This window comes from Herpailurus yagouaroundi, unplaced genomic scaffold, assembly GCF_014898765.1.
Source record: "Herpailurus yagouaroundi ecotype Mexico unplaced genomic scaffold, PumYag 28, whole genome shotgun sequence".
NCBI lineage: Eukaryota > Metazoa > Chordata > Mammalia > Carnivora > Felidae > Herpailurus > Herpailurus yagouaroundi.
Genome location: NW_024412376.1, coordinates 78,863,483 through 78,881,397, shown reverse-complemented (window position 1 = coordinate 78,881,397; position 17,915 = coordinate 78,863,483). Strand labels below are relative to the sequence as shown.

Below are 17,915 nucleotides of genomic sequence, written 5' to 3'. Positions count from 1 at the left end.
CAGGCTCCGAGCCATCAGCCCAGAGCCTGACGCGGGGCTCGAACTCATGGACCGCGAGATCGTGACCTGGCTGAAGTCGGACGCTTAACCGACTGCGCCACCCCGGCGCCCCGGAGTGTGGTTTTGATTTGTATTTCCCTGATAAGGAGCGATGTTGAACATCTTTTCATGTGCCTGTTGGCCATCCGGATGTCTTCTTTAGAGAAGTGTCTATTCATGTTTTCTGTCCATTTCTTCACTGGGTTATTTGTTTTTCGGGTGTGGAGTTTGGTTAGCTCTTTATAGATTTTGGATACTAGCCCTTTGTCCGATATGTCATTTGCAAATATCTTTTCCCATTCCGTTGGTTGCCTTTTAGTTTTGTTGGTTGTTTCCTTTGCTGTGCAGAAGCTTTTGATCTTCATAAGGTCCCAGTAATTCACTTTTGCTTTTAATTCCCTTGCCTTTGGGGATGTGTCGAGTAAGAGATTGCTACAGCTGAGGTCAGAGAGGTCTTTTCCTGCTTTCTCCTCTAAGGTTTTGATGGTTTCCTGTCTCACATTCAGGTCCTTTATCCATTTTGAGTTTATTTTTGTGAATGGTGTGAGAAAGTGGTCTAGTTTCAACCTTCTGCATGTTGCTGTCCAGTTCTCCCAGCACCATTTGTTAAAGAGACTTTTTTCCATTGGATGTTCTTTCCTGCTTTGTCAAAGATGAGTTGGCCATACGTTTGTGGGTCTAGTTCTGGGGTTTCTATTCTATTCCATTGGTCTATGTGTCTGTTTTTGTGCCATAGAAAATCTTTCCGGGGCGCCTGGGTGCCGCAGTCGGTTAAGCGTCCGACTTCAGCCAGGTCACGATCTCGCGGTCCGTGAGTTCGAGCCCCGCGTCAGGCTCTGGGCTGATGGCTCGGAGCCTGGAGCCTGTTTCCGATTCTGTGTCTCCCTCTCTCTCTGCCCCTCCCCTGTTCATGCTCTGTCTCTCTCTGTCCCATAAATAAATAAACGTTGAAAAAAAAAAAAATCTTTCCTAAGTGAGTTAAGTAGGCCCAAGTATAGTGAAAGCCTCTCTTACTACTTCCTATCATGTTATTCTGTCAGTGAGTGGTTTATTTTGAATTCTGTAGTATGGGTTCTACCCTTTGTGAACTAAACAAAAGTAAGGCAAAATCAATAATGTGTGCTTAAAACTATCAACTGAAGAGAATATTGTTTGTTAATGAAAAATGTGATCTTTTCAACAACAAAGAGGTTTGGAATACAGGTACAGAATTAAATAAACAGTTAAAATATTAGCAGTGTAAAACTGCTTTCCATTTTCCCAGTTTCAAAAGTTTGCCCTGGAACATTTTAAACTCTAATCTTATTAATGAAATGCTAAAGCATATCAACAGCTTAAATTAAAGTATTGTATTCTGTCGAATGGTGGAACATAAAATAAGGAGTGTCACATTACTTAATGAAGCAATAGCCTCCAGGGAACTTAAAAATACCTCAGAAAAGTGGTCTGAATATTGGCCAGAATCTAACCCACATCAAAATCCCTCACAAGATTTTGTTTTTCCATATTCACTAGGCCATGAGAGTGTTTTTAACATTGCTGAAGGAATTTTCTTCCTTAAAAAGTTTTTTGAAATAGAATTATGGACTTGCATCTCCATTAATGCTGATAAAGAAATGACTATTATTAAAACACTTTCCTAGTTAATTCATTATAAAAGAAAACCTGAGTGAAAAACATGCCATCTTGCCAAACCATGAGAGGCTTGTCTCTGGAGACAGACTGCCTCAGTATAAATTTATTTTCCTACTCATTCTGTGCGTGATGGGCCAAGTTTTTAACTTCTGTATTGCTCATGTTGATCATCTGTAAATGGGGATGTGAATAGAAGTTACTGCTTTTAGAGGTGCCTCGGTGGCTCAATCGCTTGGGTGTCTTAACTCTTGATTTCGGCTCAGGTCATGATTCCAGGGTCATGGGATTGAGCTCCATTTTGGGCTTTGCACTGAGCATAGAACTTGCATAAGATTCTTTGTCTCTGTCTCTTTCTCTCTCCCCCTTTCCCTTGTTTCTGTTCTCTTTCTCTAAAAAACAACAACAACAGAAAACATACTGCTTTTAGGGTATTAGAAATACAAGAGTTAATTTATATAAATCATTTTGAAAAGTGACTAGGACATAATACATGATAAATATTAGTCATTATTATTGTGTGCAATTGTCTCAGTTGAGTCATTAGTGATTAAATGAGGATCTTTTTAACTTTTATCATGTTTAAAATATTATTAATTTTTTGGCAGCCTTTTTAGAGTCTCAGAGAGTAGAGATTTGATAATCATATACAGTGAAATTTTCTTTTAAAAAGAGTTCATAATGACTTTATTTCATTTTCTGTATCAGTGAAACAAATACCATTCCCATCTGGTACTCCACTGCAAGCTAATTCCACAGTTTCCGAAAAAGTGATACAGTCTATACCAATGACAACTGTATCTTCTGGTGCCAAAGAACAGATAACAGGAGGAAGAGCAGAAGAAAAGATGAAAGAGAAAATTGAAATGAAAGGTATTGTTAAACTTCAAGGTTACTTGGCTCTTGACTGGTTTATCAGATGTCAACATTTTCGATATTAATAGTGGTGTCAAAAGTTGAAACCTTTATGAACTAGAATAAAATAAGGAACAGTATGATATTGGAATATAGAAACTGAGCTCTAAAGGAATATGTGAAGATTGACCAGGTTGACAGGGTAGGAGTGTGTTATTTGAGGTAGAGTATGTTTTAACATAACTAAACATAGAAAGTAGAGATTAAGTGTAAAGGTCCATATGTGGTTTGATGTGACTAAATTTTAGTGTATGTTTCAGAGAAGTCACAGGTAGAAAGTTAGCTTTTAGTCTTTTCTAATTTATCCTTAACCTTACTGCTTGAAGCTATTCTCATAAATCTGACTCTTTTGACCTCGTCTCCTTTACTCCTTTGTAGATTTCATTTTTCTAGGTATGTCTAAAAAAAGTGCTTTTATAATTCATTATTCATACCTCTCATAACACTTGTAACCACTTAAGATTTTTTGGAAAATATGGCTGAGGAATTTGTGAACTAACCTAAGCCAATTTAGCATCTAACACTTACCAGTTCCTTTTGGTAAACATCAGTAACCTTTCTTAGAAGTAAATAGGAGCTGTACATCTTCTACATAACTTCACCACTGGGTGGTATGGTTATAGTGAAAGCAACTCAAACTAATTCTTTCACTTTATAAAATTCATTCAGATGTAGGCACAAAGCAATCAGCCTGTTCTAAGTATGATGAAGTTCATACCCAAAATAAGATACGTTGTATTTTTGTGACTGCAGGATTAATTAATCTTCTAGTCAAATGAGACAAGAGTCTTCCTTTGTGGGAGGAGGAAGTACACAAGACCAAATGGAGCTCTATGTCTAGAATGCCTGTGTCCAGTGGTACTGTCTGTAGTGATGGAGATACTGTATGGCTTCATAATCCAACACAGTAGCTAATAACCAGTGATGGCTGTTGAACATTTTAAATGTGTCTGGTGTGACTAAGGAACAGAGTTTTTTATTATTTTAAATTTAAATGTAAATAGCTATGCGTGGTTGGCAGCTACCATATTGGGTAGTGCTGGGATAGTGGGGTGTTCCATTGGTGCTTGGCTGCTAGAATTGCCAGAATCCATTTCTGCTCATGCAGAGGCTATGGTTACAATACAGTCTTTGTAGCCTGCCACATGTGAGCATCACTCATCTTTTAACGAAACATGTCTAAAATCTTTTATGATGACTAAGCTCTTGGTATAGATTTTGACGTTTGCAGTCACCTCTGGACTATGGATTCCTGATAAAAGTATTGCAAATGCCTAGGGAGTAGATTAAAGTGAAAAATGTAGATATGTAGATATACTGTTATACTGCATTATATTAAATATATAGATTATCACTCAAAGGTAACTAAGATTTTTGGTGTATTGTTTCCTAGTAATTTTGTTGTATATTCTATATCACTTGGATTTTTACTAGCTTTTGCTAGTAAGATTAAACATTGTTCATTATTTTGAATTACCTCTTCTTTTGTAATCTCTCTTTGTATAAATTGTGAATGTCCTTACACAAAATCATTCTTTCCCACTTTAGGCAGAATTATTTATCTCTGCATTTCTGTATTATATCTTTGTGTATGTAATGTTTGTCACATATTCATTATATATATCTGTCTTCCTTAAAAGAGATTTTCAGTGCCTTGGATCTCAGTAAATATTTGTTCAAAGATTAAACAAAGGTATAATCGAGAAGGAGTGCTTCTAAGTCACAACTATTTATCTCTACCCTGTAGGTTGCAGGTGAATAAGTTTTTATTTTGTTTTACTTTTTTTTCTGCCAGAGAAGCTAAATGTAAACTTAAGGAATATGAATTCTTCATAGGTCACATTTTGATTCAGTGATCAAAGTGATCAAAATGCTAATAAGAGTTAGATTTTCAACATAAATAAGAGGAGTATTTTTAAAACATTAGAATAAAATGTTCCCTTCTCCGTAGTCGCTCAGATAAACCTAAAACCCTAAGTGTTCAGAGAAATACAAGAAATGGTGAAATTCATTGTATAGTTATTGGTGTGTTTAAAGAGAGAAACATTTTATCAGTGAAATTATACTTGATTATATAGTTCATTCTCTTAGCTGGCTACTAATTGTGATGTTCTTCCTAAATAAAGGATTTTTCACTTTCTAAAGAGTCACAGTAAAAATTTTAAAGGATTTTCTCCAACTCTGTTTCAGGGAAAGGCAAATTTTCTCAATAAAAGTCCGTTTAATATCTTAAGCTTTGCAGACCAAAAAGTCATCATAACTACTCAACTGTGCTATACTGCAAAGGCATCCATAGACATTATGTAAATAAATGAACATGGTTTACCAGCTTCTATTCTATGTCTTTAGAGATTTAGGCAGTTATTTAAGAGAGAAATAGCTAAATTAGGGTTCAGGAAATTAGGACTCGAATAATTCTTTGTTACTATTTAAGTGAAGGTAGGAGATAAACACTCTTTTTCTTTTGAAGCTCATCAGTATTGAAGCTAATGAGTTTTTCATAGTTTACTTTTGTTTTACTTCTGATGTTTAACTATTCAAAAATATTTTTTAGAGAAAAAGGAGAAAAAACAATCAATAGCAGGAAGTGCTGACTCTAAGCCAATAGATGTTTCTCGTCTGGATCTTCGAGTTGGTTGTATCATTACTGCCAGAAAACATCCTGATGCAGATTCTTTATATGTAGAAGAAATAGATGTTGGAGAAACAGCCCCAAGAACAGTTGTCAGTGGCCTGGTGAATCATGTTCCTCTTGAACAGGTAATCTGTACAATTAAAATTACTTCTGCATACACACGTCACTTTTTCTTGATGTTCTTCCATATAATTTTGTATAAGGTGGCCATACCACATGAGCCAGTATTGACTGGATCATTTGATTAATTTTTAATAAAATAAATTTCACCAAAAAAAGTGAATAAAAGTACCAAAAACCTGCAAAAGAGTTGCAAATTAAGATCAAATTCATGAGGATAGAAAGAAAGAAGATGGGGCATCTGGGTGGCTCAGTTGGTTAAGCATCCGACTCTTGATTTCAGCTCAGGTCATGATCTTACAGCTCGTGAGTTTGAGCCCCATGTCCAGCTCTGGGCTGACTGTGGAGCCTGCTTGGGATTCTCCTTCTCCCTCTTTCTCTGCTCCTCCCCTGCTTATGCTATAAATCTCTCTCTCAGATAAATAAACATTAAAAAAAAAAAAGATGCATTATTTTTTCTCAGTTTTTAAAATGTTTTTAGTTTAGTGTTTTATATGTAATATAGTATAAATATCTTTATCATCATTGTTCTGTCATGGAATTTTATTATTCCTTGATTTTTTTAGATCACTGTTATGTAAACCCAGAAAGCATCAATCTAAAAAGTAAGGGTAAGAATGAATCTTTTTTTTTTTTTTTATATAACTCAAGAAATATTTTCATACTTGAAGAAAAAAAGAGGAGAGGGGCTAATGGAGCTTGAACTTAAAATTTTTAATGGATTTTTTTGTTTCTTAAAAACTGGATGTTTTATATTTTGTTATTACTTAGGTCTTTAAAATATGTGTATGTGTGTGTGCGTGTGTGTGTATAGACATGTGTGTATTTCCAATGACAGTGGAAAAACTTACAGGCAGTAATGGTTTTAATTTGGTCTTTCAAGACATCTTCTATAGTAATTTGAGTCATCTGCCTATTTCCTTTGCCCCATGGTGCTTCGGAGATACTGCAAAGGCTGTAGACTTTTAACATTAAAATAGTTCTCTGTTCATTGCCAACTCTGTTGCTTATTCACTTTGCGATTTTGAATAAATCCCTACATTCATTCATTCATACTTCCAGATACTTCCAGGCACTATTCTAGATAAGGGATATAGCAGTGCATTAGGATGACTGGTAGGTAGGTAGGTAGGTAGGTAGGTAGGTAGATTTGTTTAGAAAACAAAAACCAAAAACCTGCCTTTGTGAAGCTCACAACCCTATGGGGTAGTGAGAAAAATCAACATATAGAGTATATTGAATAGTGGTAAGTATTAAAAGAAAAATAAAGTAGGGAAAGAGTCTATGAGTTGAAGTTAGAATTATGTAATTTTATATAAAGTAGCCTGGGAAGGCATCACAAAGAGACATTTAAGTAAAGGTCTGAGAAAGTGAAGAAAAGTCGTATGTCTGTCTGGTAGAAGAGCATTTCAGGCAGTTGTAAGTCAGATGTATGCCTGGCATGTTGCAAGAACAGCAGGAAGCAGTGTCACTATAGCAGAGTAAATAAGGGGGAATACCATTCAGTATGAAATCAGAGAGAGGGATGCCAGATGACCTAAGATCTTACAGATCATTGTATAGACTTTGACTTATATTCTGAATGAGGTGAAAGCCATTGGAGACCTGTTGAACTAAGGAGAAACATGATCTACCTCATAAATTAATAGGATCATCTGGCTGTTCTGTTCAGGTGAGAAAAACAGATATAAGCAGTTTAGTGAAAGTTTCTCTTTAAAAAAAGACTTGGTTCCTGTGTATGCTTTTGTTCCCTCTTTTTAACACTCCTCTTTTCTAGGACCAGGACTTCTTTATAACTGCTTATGGTGTTAGGTTCATAAGAAGCTCTGAAGAAAAGAACCAATTGATCTTGAGCCAGCTCAAATTGGAAAATCTCCTCCTACATTGGGTTTCATCTTTTTTGTTCCCATAAGTTGCAGACAATTTCTTCTCTTCCTACAACTGTCAGCCATAGCCTTAAACAAAGCTGTTTATATACACATCTGTATCTAACCTGTCAAGACAGTAGCAATAAATATTGTATAAAGCAGAAGCACTTTGCCCCCCAAATTGCATACTAAACTTTGTAGATTTGTGTGTTTTTCTAATGTAAAGGTCCATGGGTATCATCTGATGCTTTAACAGTTGCATCTAGACAACCCTGTTCTTTTTTCTTATACGTATATTCTATAACTTCTTTTCTAACATGTGGCATTTTCAAATTATGTATATGAAGAAGAGTCTTACTCATGAAGACCTCTGAAAAGGGGGCCTTTTGAATTTGAGTCTTAGGCCTGTTACGGTTTTTATTTATTATTTTTTAATCATAGGATTTGGGGGTAAATTTCCCATAACATTAATTTATAAAAGCATTATTTATTTATTTATTTATTTATTTATTTATTGTTTAATGTTTCTTTATTTTGAGAGAGCACGCACTAGTGTGTGGGAGAGGGGCTGAGAGAGAGAGAGAGAGAGAGAGAGAGAGAATGCCAAGCAGGCTTTGTGCTGTCAGTGCAGAGCCTGATTGGGATTCAAACTCAAGAACCATAAGATCATGACCTGAGCCGAAATCAGGAGTTGGACACTTGACCAATTGAGCCACCCAGGCACCCGCAAACCATCTTTTTTTATTTAGAATGTGCCTTTTCTCTTCCTCTGCTGTAATAATTCTCTTGTATGCTATTTTAAGCTTGTTGAAAGAACATAAACAACTGTGTTCCTTGGTTTTTCTAAATGGGGAAAAAATTAAGACACTTCAACTTGTGAAGATTAAAGAAATTTCTGTTCACTTCTATGACAAATTGTAGAAATGGCCTAAATGTTATATGCAGTGTACATAATACTTTTGATATTTGTTTTTGAAGTATAGTTGACTTGCAATGTTATGTTAATTTCAGGTGTACAATTGTTTCAGTGATTTAACATTTCTATTCATTACTCAGTGCTCACCACAATAAAGGTAGTCACCATGCAAAGTTACTAAAATATTACTGATTATATTCCCTATACTGTACTTTTCATCTCCATCACTTATTTATTTTATAACTGAAAGTTTGTACCTCTAAATCCCCTATACTTATTTTGCCCATCCTCCCACCCACTCTCCTATCCACTTCCCTCCTGACAGCCACAAGTTTATTCTCTGTATTTAAGGGTCTGTTGTTTGTTTATTTCTTTTGTGTTTTAGATTCTACATATAAGTGAAATCATTTAGTATTTGTATTTCTCTGTTTGATTTCTTTCACTTTACATCATACCCTCTAAGTCCATCCATGTTGTCTCAAATGGCAAGATTTCATTCTTTTTGTGGCCGAGTAATGTTCCACTCTATGAGTATTCCACATTATGTATATTTCTATATGTATATACACACACATACACATATGTATGTATACATGTTTATCCATTCATCTATCTGTGGACCCTAGGGTTGCTTCCATATCTTGGCTATTAGAAATAATCCTGCAGTAAATGTAAAGGTGTGTATCTTTTTGAATTTGGGTTTTCATTTTATTTGGGTAAGTGCCCAGTGGTGGAATTACTGTATCATATGGTATTTCTATTTTCAATTTTTTGAGGAACGTCCAAACCTTTTCTATAGTGGTTGCACTGATTTACATTCCACCAACACTGCATGAGAATTTTTTTTCTCCATATCCTTGCCAGCACTTATTTCTTGGCTTTTTAATACTAGCAATTCTGCCTGTTGTGAAGTGATATCTCATTGTGGTTTTGATTTACATTTACCTGATGAATAGTGATGTTGAGTATTTTTTTGTATATCTGTTGGCCATCTGTCTGTCTGTGGAAAAATATCTACTCAGGCCCTCTGTCCATTTTTAATTGCATTGTTTGTGGCTTTTTTGATGTTGAATTGTATAAGTTCTTTATATATTTTGTATATTAACCCCCTATGGGAAGAATCATTTGCAAATGTCTCTCTCATTCAGTGGGTTGCCTTTTTGTTTTGATGATGATTTCCTTTGTTGTACAAAAGCTTTTGTAGTCGCAATAGTTTAATTTTGCTTTTGTTTCCCTTGACTGAGGAGACATACCTAGAAAAATGTTTCTGTGGCCTTTGTCAAAGAAATAACTGCCTGTGTTTTCTTCTAGTTTTATGGTTTCAGGTCTCATAGTTAGGTCGTTAATCATTTTGAGTGTATTTTTGTGTATGGTGTAAGAAAGTGGTCAAGTTTCATTCTTTTACATGTGGCTGTCAAGTATTCCCAGCACCATAAATTGAAAAGACTGTCTTTTCCCCATTATATATTCTTGTCTTCTTCGTTGTAGATTAATTGACCATATAAGTATAGTTTTATTTCTGGGCTCTCTATTCTGTTCCATTGATCTATATGTATCTATTTTGTGCCGTACCATACTGTTTTGATTACTGCAGCTTTGTAGTATATCTTAAAATCTGGGATTATGATACCTCCAGTTTTGTTGTTCTTTTTCAAGATTGGTGTGGCTGTAGATATGCTTACGACTACAATGACTCTCTTCGCTACCTGTTCTTACACTGGACAGGGTTTACTTCCATTGCTGTTGACAGATTTGTGAGCTTACTGGTAGATGGAGCCAGCACTCACCTTAACCGTCTGCAGGTAACCTCTGTAACAGCTGCAGGTGCATGAAGGGCAAGGCTTGCTCCCTGAACAGCCTGGTAAGAGGCCTCATTGCAGCAAGTGTGGGTGTGCTGGTGTGTAGGGTTATCTCCCCTTCTTTCCAGGGCTGCAGTCACTTTGGAGTGGTCTAAGACCTGCTTGCTTCCTGTATTTGACATGGTAGGATCTGCTTTGGAAGGGTACCTCCTGTTGTGGGTGGATTAGGTGGTGCATGTATGCAAGGGAATGCAAGGGCATGTGGTGCTGGTAAGTTAGATGGAGAGTGATAGCACTGGCTTCTGCAAACTTCAGGCCATCTAGGCGGGGGAGAGCAAGAAAAATGATGCCCTCTGGCACTACTTTCTTTCCCAGAGATGTTTCTGGTAGATCTCTGCCTGTCTAACATATCCTAAGATTAGTCAATAAATCTTCACAAATACCTCAGATACTTCAAATTGCTGCTTTGGTGCTGTGTCTGGTGATGGCTCTTTTAGTGTGGGGGCTCCGTTTACTGTCACTCTCTGGTTTTCCCAGTTAAGCCCTGCTGATTTTTAAAGCTTCTAGAGTTAAGTCCTCCTGTTTTTCAAAGCCAGATGTTAGGAAGATTCATCTTCCCAGTTTGGGTCCCTAGGTGTGGGGTCTGACCCCCTTACTCCTCTGTGTTTTGTGACGTTCATCCTGTTTGTGGTTAGTCGCCAGGGTTCCCAACTGTGTCTCTACGCTTCCTATTCTTTTTGATTTTGTCTTCTCTCTAGCTGTGGATGATCTGAAGTGCCAGTCTTCAGGTCGATTTCAGAGTTAGTTGCAGTAGATGCAGTTGTTTCATTGGCGTGTCCGTGGGACTAGGTGAGCTCAGAATCCTCCTATTCTGATCTTCCCAAGAGTAATTTTTAAATTAGGACATGAATCTTGGCAATGACCAAGTATGACATAGTATTGGCAATGACCAAATATGTATGGAAAAAAGGATTGTTCATTTATTTCAGTGCTAACACTATGCTAAATGTTTTACATACATGTTACAATATACTCCTAGAGTGGGCTATTTAAGTGGGATATCATTTTCCTCATTCTGTGAGGAAAAAAACATTTCAACTTTATACAATCTGATTGCTAGTACATGGCAGCTACATTCAAAACCACATCTGTTTCACTCAGTCTAAAAATTATTTAACTGAATAGTCTTGCCTCTGCTCCTTCAACTATAGGGCACTGTCAGTTTGTGGAATTTTTTTTTTTCATGTTTATGTAAGACTTCGTAACAACAATAAAAGATTTTGGACACAGAGACAGATACATCTACAAAAATAGAACATTTTATATTTAGCATATTAGATGTAGCTTAGTGTATTCTAGGTGTAATTATTGTAATCTCTGTATATATTTAATCACTAATTTGTGTTTCACACAGATGCAAAATCGGATGGTGATTTTACTTTGTAACCTGAAACCTGCAAAGATGAGGGGAGTAATATCTCAGGCAATGGTAATGTGTGCTAGTTCACCTGAGAAGGTTGAAATCTTGGCACCTCCTACTGGGTCTGTTCCTGGAGACAGAATTATTTTTGATGCTTTTCCTGGTAAGTATTAGTCATTATTTAAAATAGTTTGGGAATCATTGTTCTTTTGTAGTATTTAGTTTAAAACCAGTCTTGGTTTAGTTTAAAACCAAGGCTTTACATTAATGACCATTATTATTAAGATTTTATTATTGAGTTTCTTGAGATTGGTTCAAGATGGCACATTAAGCACACCATCTAACCATCACCCTCCCCATGAATGCACACATTGCATAAAACTCTAGAGAGAGGGGTGCCTGGGTGGCTTAGTCAGTTAAGCATCCGACTCTTGGTTTTAGCTCAGGTCATGATCTTGGGGTTTTTGAGTTCAAGCCTCACATCGGGCTCTGTGAGGACAGCACAGAGCCTGCCTTGGATTCTTTGTCTCCCTCTCTCTTTGCTCCTTCCCCACTTATGTTCGCTCGCTCTTTCTCTCTCTCTCAAAAATAAATAAACATTAAAAATATATGTTTTTAAAAAACACTAGAGAGAGTTTGCTCTAGGCAAAATACTAGTAACACTTACATAGCAGAGGAGTATGTTATAGATAGAGAACTAATTAATGTGCTGCAGAGTCTTTGAAGCTATAGATTATCTCAGAATGCAGCACAAAAAGATGAAAAGTTCATACGTGGGGGAAGAAATATGTAATTCTCCAAGTCCATCTAATAATGTACTTGCATATGCTTTTACTTGACTTCAGGATATAGAGAAAAATTGAGTTAAAACTTGTATTTATTGTAATGATCTCAAAGGAGGTTGCTTTCATATTGCTTGTTTTCTCCACTAAAATGGTCCTGAGATAGAAGAAGTTTTATCATGTGTGAAAAAGTTTCTTCATATAGGTCTTTGAAGCAAAAGAGAAAGGATGCTTGTCAGATATGGAATAAATATTTCCTTCATGAAAGGAGGAGGAAAAACAAAAGAATGCATTTACTTAAAGGATGTTCATTTGACTACAGAGTAATGGGAAAAGTAGAAATAAATTAGGGTAAAAAGGAGAATTAGGTCTAAAAGTCAGAATTGATTTGGAAACATATTTGTAGAAACAGCTGTTTTAATAGCAAGGCTGATGTGATTAGATGGGCCTGCTTTTTAAATCCTGTGTTAACTGTGTTTGATAAAATATTAGGATATGAAGGATTTTAACACTGGACTAAGATAGAAAATATGGTTGGAACCATGGGTTAATTTCCTTGAAACTCAGCTTCCCCCCTCTCCTGGTCAAAGTAGGCTAATGTAAAAAACACAGGGATTGTTTAGCAAGTATCTGTGACTTTGAATACAAGTGTACGTCTTGAACCTTGGTAGAACGAAAACCTTAGTAGTCTGTTTTCTAAGAATCTTTTTTGTTAAACTAGGTTTTGGGAAAATCTCATTTAGAATCATTTCTTAAAGCAGCATGATGGCTTTTGGTTCTAGGAGCATATGGTCACCCCTCTGCTACCACAATATCAAAACACTTTCCAAACTTCACACTTTGGGGTAAATCATTTGTATATCTGACAAACCTAAAATTCTATTGAGAAGTCTCATTCACTAAATTGGAATAGAATGACAATAAAAGTAAACTTTTTCCTTTAAGATACTTTTGGTTTACCTTTCCAAGTTAACATTTCCCTTCCTTTCTGTTTAAACACGTAAGATTTTGGGGCGCCTGGGTGGCTCAGTCAGCTGAGCGTCTGACTTTGGCTCAGGTCATGATCTCGCGGTCTGTGAATTCGAGCCCTGCATTGGGCTCTGTGCTGTCAGCTCAGAGCCTGGAGGCCGCTTCAGATTCTGTGTCTCCCTCTCTCTCTGCCCCTCCCCTGCTCATGCCGTGTTTCTCTCTGTCTCAAAAATAAATAAAAACATTTAAAAAAGGTTTAAAAAAATAAACAAACACATAAGATTTAGTATGTTTTCTTTAAGTGTTGTTTTGTGATGTAAATTGTAGAGTTATATGCTTAGAATTGGAAGAAAATCCACTATTTTATAGATTTGTTTTGAGGCCCAACAAAACTCAGCTTCTTGCTTACAGTTATATAGAGTTAGTGAAGGGATCAAAGAATAAATGTGCCTGAATTTGTAGCACTGTAGCATTTTTGTTGATTGCTGCTTGCTTTGAATTAATATGGACTATTTCATTAATGAAGGCTTCTTATTCTTTTAGTTCTATTCTTTTAGTTTTAGTTCAGGTTTCATTCCATTATCTCAAAGAATTGACAGGTAGTATTTCAGCAATTGAATCAGGTTTATTTGGATGCTACTATTGAGTATATTGAAAGTTTTTCATTAGTTACTCAGTGACTTAGCATTAGAGATGTTAATAGCCCAGTATGGATTTCTTGTCTTTATTATATTCTCTAATCTATCCATTTGGCTTCTTATGTGTTTATATTTACATTGTTCCAAAGTCTGATATTTCTTGCAAATTCATAGTTTCCCCTTGCGCATCAGCACATGAGTATGTGGAGAAGGTACAAAAATATAAAGTGAAAAAAGGGAAAACCTGACCTTTTAAAATGGCCCATGAGATTATATTCTTAAGCATCAAATAATTGATGAATTTTAGGACGTGAGGTTTGTTAATGTTCATCTTGCTTATGCTTCCATATCAGTTGCTTCTGGAGCAGTAAATCTGAAAGGAATAGCAGTTAATACTATGCAGCAGGCCATTAGTCTTACATTTTTCTTTGTTTTTTTTTCTTTTTCTAGTCAGATCCATGATTTATCAGTGCTTTATTTTTCAGCATCTGTTTTACATTTTAAAGCTTAAGGTGTCTGCTGGTACATTTTGATGTTCACTTGATGTGCTCAGTGTCTGGAGACTTACATTTCATGTTATATAAAGTGTGGTATAGAAATTGCATTTGGGACTCAAACGTTTGAAGTGCTGTTTGGCCTTGAAAAGGCATTTACACCTAACAACTATTCCAACTACAAATCTAAAAAGTTCCATAGAGTTTAGAAGATGCCAAATGATATTTTTTATAACACTGACTAGAAACCCTCCCCACCCAGTACTTCTTAAAATTTTCAGTTTGTGAAGCTGTACATTTTACTATTTAAATGTGATAACTAGTCCCGAAAGCACCACGCAAAACTAACTTGAAAATAATATTATGGCTAGAAGACAGTAGCAACAACAGCCTTTTGAGAGTACTTTTTGAGAGTACACTGGATTTCGTCTAATAATAAATGAGAATTTGCATTCAGACGTTTAACTTCCTAGATCATGCTTATTTCTATTGTTATTGGGTCTTACTAATATGTTAGAGGTTAATCACAAAGCATGTATGATATGTACAAGAGTATTGAATTTTTGATGCCTTTATTCTTAAAAATAGATATAAACTTCTTTCTAAAACCCATTTCAGTCAGGTTTCCCTACTATTTTTTCCAGAACTTCTCTGATCAGGGTCACCAATTTCTCTCAGTAACTAAATATCCTTGGCTAGTTCTTAGACTTTTTCTTAATTATCTTGGTTTCTGGCACCTGGTGGCCTGGTGGTCCTCCTGCTTCACTGGTCCTCCTTCTTAATTCCTTTGCTGATTCTTCCTCACCTCCCTGACCCCTTAACATTGGAATATCCCAGACCTTGGTCTTTGACCTCTATTTCTTTCTGTACTTGACCTCTTCTCTTTTCTTTTTCATGTTCATTTTCTTGGCTGTTTTAACCAGTTACTTATCCAGCTGCCTACTAGACTTTTTCCCTAATATGTCCCAAGGGAGAATACATATTCCCCATCTTTCCCCTAGAATTTTCCTTTTCCATAGTATTTCTCATCTTATCTGACAGGGATTCTGTTCTCTCAACTTCTTTTTATTTTCTCACTTATCTTCTCCTTCAGAAAATCCTAGCAATTGTACCTTCTGAATATATCTAGAATCATTCTCCTCATCTTTGCCCACTACTACTTTGGTCCTGGTGCCAACATGTGTTATGTGGAAGGTAAAACTTTGTAACTGATCTCCCTGCTTTTGCCTGTGCCCTTCTTCCATCTATTTTCAGTTATGGGAGAGTGATGTAAGTCAGAGTGTATTACTCCTCTGCTCAGAACTATTACAAAACTTTTCATTTGACCCAGAGTACAAGCCCAAGTTCTTGTAATGGCCTCCCATTGTGTTTGTTAACCTCATGTACTCCATAAATCTTCACTGGATCACTCCAGTTGAGCCACTGGCTCTTTCCCCAAAATAGCTACATGGCTTGGTCCGTGATCCTATTGATCCAATATACTAAACATTGTTAATTGTCTGTCCACGCAGAATTGTAAGCACGTGAAATCAAGAAATTTACTTTTGTGTTTATGTGGTGATTATTCACTGTTGTATACCTAGCATCTAGAAAAATGACTGGTGTAGAGCTCAGTAAATTGGTTAATGAATAAACAGAAAGAAACACACTAGTAAAACATGTAAAATACAAACAGAAAAATCAGTATTTGGAGAACAGGCCTGAGCATTTGCCTTCATTATTGTCAGGGTTATTCCTAGAGAACCACCAAACCTCTTTTCTCTATTGATTAGCTTTCTAAATTTAATCAACCTTTATTTGCAAACTTATACTTTAGTTTTTGTGCCACAATTGGCAATAGTTACAATTGCTGTAGTTCAAAAACCCAGTTAATCACACATAAAATAATTTAGTGCTAGGCTTTTTATGGCCATGGCAGATATCAAAGAGCTGATAATTAATGAGCAAAACAATGGCTAATTAAAATGAAGTTTCCGGTTTTTATTTCAGATTGTGAATGCTTGGGATTTTGGAATTTGTATTTATTGCTTTTTGTAGGTTTTAAATTCTAAGAAGGTGGTCACAGTTTTTTACATTTGTACAAACTCCTCTCTGAACTACTTCCTATTCCCTGTGTGCTTTGTTTACAATCAGTTGGCCTAAAATAGTCTCTGAAGGATTAGTTCTCTTACATTATGTGTAACTGTTTCCAAATGGTGATTATTGGCATGTGTTTAGCAATTTCAGAGGCTCTGCAGTTTTTAGCTTTTAAGAACTTTTATTGATATCACTTAACTTTGTTGGATAGCTATGCCAAAAGGAAAAAAAAAGAAAACTATGAAAATAAGATTTAGAAGAACATTACACACAGGAATGATGAAAGACTTCTCTGGAAAATACAATTTGTTAAAAAACAATTGTTTAAAAATGTTAGGTATGTTTTTCATGGCAGGTGATTTAAACTTTCATTTCAAACTAGCTTTATACCCTACCAAATAGTACATTATTGAGAAGCATTTTGAGTAAACCAGAAAGTTAACAATGCATCCAAAATTTTTCAACTCTCATTTATATTCAGTTACCATAATGTGACAAGTTTTAATTGCAATCTTAAAATTTTACTTGTCTGAATCATGTTTCCTTTATTGATTGGTCTTACAACTACATTCAGAGTGTTCAGATACTGAGTCTGGTGTGTTAAAAGCAACAGTCAAGCTTTAGAATTTCCTCTTACTAGTTTCTACTTTATATTTAGTTCAAATCCTTGTTCTTAGAAAATTACTAGTTTTATTTTTAAATTTTTTTTTTCAACGTTTATTTATTTTTGGGACAGAGAGAGACAGAGCATGAACGGGGGAGGGGCAGAGAGAGAGGGAGACACAGAATCGGAAACAGGCTCCAGGCTCTGAGCCATCAGCCCAGAGCCTGACGCGGGGCTCGAACTCACGGACCGCGAGATCGTGACCTGGCTGAAGTCGGACGCTTAACCGACTGTGCCACCCAGGCGCCCCGAAGATGACTAGTTTTAATTAAGAAGTTAAAGCTTTCAAATTTTGGCTCCACATGTGCTGGGTGATTTGGGAACCTTTCTGAGGCTCAGCTTTTTCATCTATAAGAAAGATTTTAATGATACCTATTTTGTGTGGGTACTGTGAGATTTAACTTTTGAATCACTTAGCTACCTGCCTGATATTTTTAAGTTCTTGGCTGTAACTTTTGTGCCTTAATTTCCTCATCTGTAAAATGGGGAAATTCTTTTTTTAATTTTTAATTTTAGTTAACATTCAGTGCAATATTGGTTTCAGGAATAGAATTCAGTGATTCATCACTTACATACAATACCTAGTGCTCATCACAAGTGCCCTCTTTAATACCCATCATCCATCTAGCCCATCTCCCACCCACATCCCTCCATCAACCCTCAGTTTGTTCTGTATCATTAAGAGTCTCTTGTGGTTTGTTTCCCTCTCTCCTCTCCCTGCCCCCCCATATGTTTATCTGTTTTCTTTCTTAAGTTCCACATGTGAGTGAAATTATATGGTATTTGTCTTTCTCTGATTGACTTATTTCGCTTAGCATAATACATCCTAGCTCCATCCACATCATTGCAAATGGCAAGACTTCATTCTTTTTGATGGCTGAGTAATATTCCATTGTGTATATATAACACATCTATCTATTCATTTATTTCTTTTTATTCAAATCAGTT

The 17,915-nt window shown here is 36.0% G+C and overlaps 1 protein-coding gene across 2 annotated transcripts in view; it reads left to right on the top strand.

The window, feature by feature from the left end:
• The window catches only part of AIMP1 (aminoacyl tRNA synthetase complex interacting multifunctional protein 1), a 45,648-nt gene that overhangs the window by 16,040 nt on the left and 11,693 nt on the right, over window positions 1–17,915 (top strand). For both annotated transcript variants that reach the window (XM_040476847.1, XM_040476856.1), the window contains exons 4-6: window positions 2,380–2,544; window positions 5,141–5,346; window positions 11,339–11,507. In XM_040476847.1, the coding sequence (XP_040332781.1) occupies window positions 2,380–2,544; window positions 5,141–5,346; window positions 11,339–11,507 (540 nt within the window). The remainder of the gene's footprint in view (window positions 1–2,379; window positions 2,545–5,140; window positions 5,347–11,338; window positions 11,508–17,915) is intronic.